The sequence below is a fragment of the Epinephelus fuscoguttatus genome, linkage group LG3 (assembly GCF_011397635.1).
Source record: "Epinephelus fuscoguttatus linkage group LG3, E.fuscoguttatus.final_Chr_v1".
In the NCBI taxonomy this organism is placed as follows: Eukaryota; Metazoa; Chordata; class Actinopteri; order Perciformes; family Serranidae; genus Epinephelus; species Epinephelus fuscoguttatus.
Genome location: NC_064754.1, coordinates 18,320,356 through 18,328,878, shown reverse-complemented (window position 1 = coordinate 18,328,878; position 8,523 = coordinate 18,320,356). Strand labels below are relative to the sequence as shown.

Here is an 8,523-nt window from a genome sequence, read left to right as displayed (position 1 = left end):
CTGGCTTCCGATCATTTGAGACCTGTCAGTTTTGAGGTGGGGTAACAGCACTTCCCAAGATGCTCACTCACACCAGGCCAGGTCGATATCTTGAGCTTTTTATCATGTTCCTCAGACCATTCCTGAGCAGTTTTTGTGGTGTGGCATGGTGCATTTGTCTGCTGGGTGGCCACTGCCATCAGGGAGTACCCTTGCCGTCCTCAGCCCACAGCGTTGTTTGGGTGGGTGGAAAGAATGCCATGACCAAAGGTCTCCCAGCAGAACATTGCATTGTAACAAAATGATCAATGTTACTCACTTCACCCACCACTGGTTTTAATGTTTTGGCTGATGGGTGTATATATCTTATCTTAAGGCTTGGGGGGAGGGTTTCAAGTATTTCAAGTCAAAAGGCTCAAGTCTAAGTGAAGCCATGGGTGTTTAAATCCAAGTCAAGTTGCAAGCCTTTGAGTTTGTCGAGTCTAAAGTCATCCAATTTGTGACCTGGCTCCAAATCATGTGATTCAAGTCCTCACCTTTCATTCTGCCTGCTAAACACCAGCATGTTAAAATGCTAAAGTTAGCATTTAGCACAAAGTATCTCTGTACAGCCTCATCAAGCCACCAGTGACTTAAGTCTTATTTCTGTTGCTTTAAATACATCAGCATGAGGAAATGTGATGTCACTGGTGTCATCTATTTTCCTCTTTTTGAGGCTGAATTAACAGAAGTGCTGAAACTAATGCACTCCTGTGGAAATCTGACCGTAAATACAAATCCCATTTGAACAAACAAGTTGCAGACAATCAAAAAATGATGTACTCAGTTACCTCATCATTCATTTTAAATCATTTCAACTCAAGGTGAAGTGTTCTCCTAATCGTAATAGTGAAAGCAGGGAATGAAGCTGCACTTGTTTGCCAAAAACTGTTGAGTTTAACATCCTGACTATTATTTTTTACATTTTACAAATCAAACACAGAGAACAGATTCCAGCCATCATCGTACAAAGGTTCATAGACAGTCATTCACAGGCATCATCATTGTGGAAGTACAGATCTGACAATACACGGAGGTTATGTAAAAAATATTGCTGATGAATAAAGAAGAAATATTCCAGCAGGAGGTCAACTATATACAGCCATTGTGACAATGAAGAAAGCTACAATGGAAAAAAGTACAGAGCAAAATTCTTATGTCGCAGAAGTTAATAAAACCTCAACATGGCAGTGAGGTTAAAACTGTATAGGTGGATATTACTCAACGCTGCAGTGGTCTGAAATGTTGTTAGGCAACAGAGTTGGGTACAAAATGTTAAATGTGTTAAGGCTATGAACAAAATACACTTGAAGAATAATAAGTAGTCTCCCATACACACAATAACTTATAAGAGAGTATATCACATCCTCAGAGTGACCAGTATGTTGATATTTGGCGCATAGACAAGAAGCAGGCTGTTAAATCATCCCAAATATCATCCAAAATGAAAACATACAGTACAAAATGTTTATTGTAGGTTGGACTTGTGTTAAGTATTTCATTTAAACAACCATTAAACTGGGAAAAACTTTGACCTTGATGGATTCAGATCATTAAAAGTCATCATAAAGTCACTGTATTTATGTTTCAAGCTCTCCTCTCAAAGTGGTCCCAATGATCTGTAACTGACTGCGACAAACCAAAACTGGACTTACAGTCACATAAAAAGGCTGCTCTGTGAACCTGCAGAAGTAAACGACGAACAAAAGCCCATAAAAAACAGAAACTGCATGACCTAAAACACAGTTCTCACACAACCAGACTGGAATTTAGCATTTTCACTTCAAATAAAGACTCTGGTCATCCACGTCTCTGAGCAACACTAACATGACACCAAGACTCTGTGAATAAAATAAAAAAAGGATAGAGAACATACTGGAAGGAAATGAAAACTAAAGACTGAGGAGGTGAGAGGCCAGTGGCCGATTATAGTATCTTCTTTTTGAGTATGAGCGGTCCCACGTTGTCTCCAGTTAGCTCGTTGTGCTTTAAGTGTGACTTGTCACAAACAGGAAACTAGAACAGGAAACAGCTTAATATTAGCTGATCGGCCAGATACAGGAACAATAAACTCCTCCTTATCCTGAATTATTTTTTTAAAAATACATAAAATATAATGCAAGTAAGCCAATCATATTCCAACAGAAATAACTGTTGAATCTTAAAGAGGTGTAACTCACAGTTTTAGAGCGCCAGCAGCGACAGTAACACACGTTTGCGCTGTTCAGGTCCTCGATGTCTATCTCGTTCACCACCTTGGGGTTCTCCTTCTGGATCTTCAGGTTGATCAGGCAGTCTCTCTGCTTCTTCTTCTTAGGCAGGAATGGGCGAATGGTCAGATAGCCCAGCAAGGCCAGGATACCCAGGAGAGGCAGCAACCGGAGCCACTCGGACACTACACACACATACACACACACAGACACACGTTAGCAAAGATAGGAGAATAACTGCTAGTGGTTTTCAGTTTCAGTGCAACTGTTTTGATATCTGAGTCTGATGCTTTCCTTTAGCTTTTCTTAATCAAAGAAGAATATCTGCACGGTTGGGAAACAGCTGCATTTGTGCCTAGAGCATCAAGTACACATCATTCCTGTAATTTAAGCTCATTTTGTGTTAAAATGTTACTGTTAAATGCTGGTATTTTCCACCCTTACTTTAAGTCATCATTTTACAGACATTTAAAGCAGCACTGTTGTCATCTGTCTTCGTGAAATGAAACCACACTTTGGACCTTCTTGTTGCAGGTTTCCAGCAGCATAGACGTTAGAAGTTTAATGTCACTGTTTTGTAAGACAAACTGTGACAGAAACAAGCCGGCATCATTAAAAGGAATTAATAAGCTCGGGGGCATCCCATCCCTAATAACTGAAAACTGGTATACCCTGCGTAACAAGAATATAAACTTAAACCAGTGTCAGCCATGAGTTGAAAATGTGCATCCTGAGAGGGGTTAAGGCTGCATGTGCATTACTGGAAGCTCTAAAACCTGACAAATCAATTCGTAGTTAAAGGTTGTCATTGATTAATCAGAAACTATTAGGATTATTGTTTAGGTTAATCATTTTCTAGGCGAAGACTACAGATATTTCCTGGTTGAGGCTCCGCTAATGTGAGGATATGCTGCTTTTCTTTGTCATATATGTGAGTACACTGTCAAATTAGGCTGACGGGGCATGGTGGTACTTAGCATTGTGGGGGGGTTGGAACCCAGGGTGGGGGAGCCCTTCTGTGCAGAGTTTGCATGTTCTCCCCGTGTCAGTGTGGGTTTTCTCCAGGTACTCCGGCTTCCTCCCACAATCCAAAGACATGCAGGTTAATTGGTGACTCTAAATTGCCCGTAGGTGTGAATGGTTGTCTGTCTCTATGTGTCAGCCCTGTGATAGTCTGGTGACCTGTCCAGGGTGTACCCTGCCTCTCTCCCAGTGTCAGCTGGGATAGGCTCCATCTTTGTAAGAAACATTTCTTCCATTACTTCCACTGCATCCATGGTTGTGTGCCATCCAGTGAAACAGCTTTATGATTTGTTTCTCTTTATTTTACCATCATGCACGCAAAGTGTCCAAACCTCATGAGTTTACAAGACACCACACAGTACAGCTGCTGTGGTCCAATATTTCTTTACTTTTTATGTCAAATATACAGGTTAATTTGCAGCTCAGTCTTAAACAAAATACTCTGCCCTCTCTCCCAAACTTTATGTCCTGTATGTCCTCATTAACAGGACAGCAGAACAAAACATGAACCTTAATCTCAGTTTCACCTTGCTCACACAACAGACAAACAAAGTCCGTCCTCCTCTAGTGTGGCATTAAATCTGCTGGTCTCTAGAGCTGATGGTAATGTTCCTTAACCTCAGTGTGCACACAGGGATCTTTATCTGTTGTTTAAATGATACTTTACATAATATTCTACACTGTAGTTATACCTGACGAGACAATGAGGTTGCAGTTTTCATTTATACCATATCTCAACAGGCTATTTTTCTCTATACATGAGAAACATTTTGCTCTGTTTGTTTGTTGCAATAATACACATATTTCCTCATGAAGATACATTATATTAAGTTATTAAATGCTGAAATTGGCCAAAGCTTCGACAGTCAGTGCTCAAGAAAACATAAGCAGTCACTAAATACAGAAAAATCAAATGTGATAATAAACAGATTCAAGTGAATCACCTTCACACAAACTTCTATTCTGGTCCTCATGCTAGTGAGGTAACGCTCTCATGTGCTGGACCAGCTGCTGGAGGACTCGCTCCCCTCTTATCTGCATTTCCGCTCTATTACTGCGTCTGATCAACAGCTATCAGGGGGAATGCCACACCGAGCCCAGAAAAGCTCTCTGGGAAAACCCATCATACAGTCCAACATACATCGAGAGGACAGACAGTGAAGATTAACCACAGTTATATAATTCTGCTATTAGCTGTGAGTTTGGCTTCTGGAACTTCTCATAATACTCTTATGGCAATTAAAATACTTTGACTAAAAGGATTTCGATGCCTAATGGGACACTGCTAAGCCTTAATCTCTTTAAGGAATTATATTTCACATGTGCTTAATAAATCTTTCATCTTCTAATCTGCGCTGACAGACTCATTTGCTAATTTATGACACAAAACAACTTAAGAAACAGGTTTTAACTCCAAGCGACGTCTCAAATTAAAAGCCAATTACAGCAACTTTCACAAGGTTTATTAATTAGTACTGAATTCCACAATCACTAAAATCTTCTGTCCGCTATGCTGCATCAATTTTTTTACTTTTGTGGCCTTCCCATAGTGGCACTGCTCACATGTTAGCTGTCAATTGTCATACAAGCATTTCTGTAATGCAGAGCCAGCTCAGCTTTTCCCCTTTTGGGGCTATTTTTAGGCTAAATGTGACACTTTCTAAAGGTCTGTGTTGGCTGAAAGGTCAGGTTCAAGTTGTTTATCCGCTTCAAGACGGACTTTCACATTGGCTTTCTGAGCCACTGCTGTACTGAGCTCAGTTCTCCTTCATTTAAACTGCGCACTTTGCTTATAAAGACATTTCAGTGTATAGTCTTGTCGTTAAAGAGTGGCAAATTTGGAAAACGTTATCTGCTTCTGTGTTCTCAGTTTCACATGATACCAGTAGGTTTATCAAGACTCCAGTTTCAAAAGTAGTCCAAGGAGATTTGTGATGCACGGATCATAACCTTTCCTCTTCAAATACTGATTGTGATACAGAGAATCTGCCGACTCCAAGTAAAGATCCAGTGCCAGGGCTCTCTTTTTCCCCCAAATTTAAAAGCAGTAGACCTTTACCTCACTGCATCGACACTGGAAGGTGAATTATAGCAAACTCACTTACTTTTACACTAATTACTGCTTAGCTATCTGCTCAGGTGCAGCCAAAAAACACCTGTCTAAGCTCCTGTCTAAGCTCACACTGTCCTGTCCAGTAGGTGTGCAGCACTGAACAGAGAGACTGCATGCCAGTTCTCATGGCTCAAAAAAGAGTTTAGCGTCAGCTTGGCATGTAATCTAATGAGATAAGGAATATCTCTTACAGTAAACAACCATGCTCATAAGTCTGTGAGAGACCAACAAAGCCACACCACCAGGAAGTGTCCTGTGGGTTATCTAATAAACCAAAACCCCAAAAAGATGCAGTATGCAGATCTGCAAAGCTACCAAAGATGATCACTAAAGCACCCAGTAAGCCCATTTTTAAGGAATATTAAACATACATATTATGAACAACCCCAGCGTAAACCAAACTAAACAAAACACGGGATCCAATTTGATATTGATGGTTTTATCATGTGTTATATGTCTTGCTCTGTGTGGCTTTGATGGTTGTGGACCCCAGGCAGAGTAGCTGCTACCTTAATAGCAGCTAACCTGGATCCAAAATAAAGATCAAGAATATTGACACGGATTAAAAACTGTATCTAAAGTGGATTGGTTATGTCATGGCTGACATTTAATCCACAATATAAGGTCAGTATTGGCGCAGATACCAATCCAACACTCTGGATCGATACAGAGGCAGCAGCCATGTAATTTGTTTAATTTATTCAAAATAATTCAAAAAATAATCCATCTGGAACTTCCCTACTGCAGCCAGAAAGAGACTATCAAATTTTGCCATGCTTTTTTTTCCTATTATAGGCTACATTTTATTACAAATTTGGTCTGTAAAACACCAGAAAACAGCCCAAACCTAAAGTGACATGCCATGTTTTGCCTGACCACATGTCCTAAAGTCAAAGAAATTAAATTTACTTTAATGGAAGATAAGAAAGGGCAGCAAACTCTCACATTAGAGAAGCTACAGCCATTAAATGTTTGGCAGTTTTCTTAATTTGCTGGGGGTCGTGGGAATTTGGGGGGGCTCACAGACCTGCAGAGGCTGTGAAAGTGGTCTGTGTTATGAGACTGTGGGACCACCTGTCCTGCCTGTGCATCCCTTCATGGTATGAGCTGGTTACATTTGTGCATCACATATCAATTGTGAGGATTAGCAGGATATCACTTTACACAGCAGAGGACAGGTTGCAACTCTAAAAGATGCAGATACTAAACTGCATCAGCGTTCAAACACACTGTAGAGAGCACTGCTGTATAACTTAAGGTCATTATTGACTTTATGTTGCTTAACAACAATTAATAAAACTATGATAAAGAGTTTTAAGGGGGCCAAGCTGCACCTGAGTACATTACACATGCTTTGTAGGACACCTTAAACAGCTACACTACAATGACTGGCTCTTAGCTCACAGGTTAGCTAAAGTGAAGAGCTCCATGCTGCTGTAAAGTGTCACCGATGAGTTAAGGAGTCATCTTCACTTGACAGTCACAAGTTGAACACAGCTGCAGTTAACTTACCTGTTAACCTCGCGAACCCGCCGATGGTCTCCGGAAGCGGAAGCTTCTTGAGGTAGGCTGGAAGCTGGACTTTAATTATCCTTGAAATAGTTTCTAAAACCATCTTGAATTGCTCAAAGTGGCAGGTTTTGTGTTTGACTAGCTTAGTTCCTGGGGCTCGTTTATGTCATTGCGTTCATTTCTCAGCGCAGCTCGTCGCCGGTACGTAAACTCTCACCGTGGAAACGCGGAAACAACCGGAAAAATGCGTCGACGCGTTCGTGAATACACGTAACGACACGCTGTGACGGCGGAGTGTGGGACCAATCAGCGTCGGAGGAGTTGGTGGCTTCTGATTGGAGAAGTTGAATTGTTGGAGTGTACTTCATGTCCGCCTCGGAAAATAGCAATTTTTTCCTCTTCTTTATTGAGCCGAGCAATTACAAACAAACAGGTAACCTCTGTTTAAAAATGAGCTAAGAAAAATAAACCACTTACGAAATGAAAAAAAATCAAACAATAAAGGAAATTATTTAAACATAACATACATACAAATAACACAAAGGAAAAAGAAGAAAAAAAAAGGCTATCTGAAATTAATTTACAAATATCTATTGATAAAAACAGTTAAAGAGCTTTCTGGTCTTGAACAAATTTCACTGACTTACCATAGAGTTTTAACTCACTCTTCCAGTGCTTCAGACAGGGTTTAGTCTTCTCACTAAATTTGATTGTTCCCGCAGTCAATATTTTAAAGACCTAAATAAGGGTACAGTTTTCCTCTTCTGCTGAGACACGCTTAATCAAACTGGCATCGATTTGATCTTAATCACCTTCTCAGCAAAGCAGAAGTACTCTCTTACACATGTGTTAACACTTCATTGGTTTCACACATTTTCTTCCACATCCCTTTTCAAAACAGTTAACACAGACCTCACAGTCCGACCCAAAACTCTTAACTGTTTTTAAACAAAAGAAAAGTGTAGGCCAAAGGTAGGGAAGAGCGGGGCACAACCTAACACATTTTAGTTTGGGCTGAATGTTATTAAAACTGTTTCTAGAGCTTACCATCCCTCTACAGCTGCACTGAGAAGTGGTGGAAGTGAGGTGTTTCAATGTACCCCATGGGTGGGGTTCATTGTAACAAGTAGAGGTGTCACTGGAAAAGTCTGTTCAACACAATTAGTTCAATACAGTTCTATCTTTATACTAAATGTCTCCATCTACATCAGGGGAAGGATAGGTATCCATCCATCTGTTCAGTCTATCATCGATATTAAATGGTTGGACCGTTGTAACACTGCGTCACAACTAACCCTGCTGTGTGGAAGTTTTATCAAGCCTAGCTAACACTTGCTGGGAGTTGGTTACATAGTTCAAAACAGTGCTGTGTTTTAGGCAACAAGACAGTTGTTAAGATGATATAAAGTTGGATTCAGTGACTCACACAGACTGCTCAGTAATGGAAAAACAAGTATGACAAAGAAATTTACTTATGTTGGCTGAAAACACTCTGTTACTGAAACATGTCCAGTCTCTGTGGAATTTTGCAAGTCACCGTTTGGTGGTATTGTGGTCAACTGGCCCGAAGCAAGAAAGGATCCACCCTGTGTGTCCACATTAGAAGTCCATGTTACAATTTACCCTGCGTCAGGTTGTGCCCCGCAC

At 40.5% G+C, this 8,523-nt stretch overlaps 1 protein-coding gene across 1 annotated transcript; it reads right to left on the bottom strand.

Annotated features, from left to right (window-relative positions):
• Window positions 1-507: 507 nt before the first annotated feature.
• cisd2 (CDGSH iron sulfur domain 2) lies at window positions 508-7,091 on the bottom strand. Its single transcript, XM_049571855.1, has 3 exons — window positions 6,877-7,091; window positions 2,199-2,413; window positions 508-2,034 (listed from the first exon to the last, which is right to left on the bottom strand). Exons 1-3 carry the CDS (start codon window positions 6,977-6,979, stop codon window positions 1,945-1,947), a joined length of 408 nt encoding a protein of 135 aa, XP_049427812.1. The 5' UTR covers window positions 6,980-7,091; the 3' UTR covers window positions 508-1,944.
• Window positions 7,092-8,523: the final 1,432 nt, after the last annotated feature.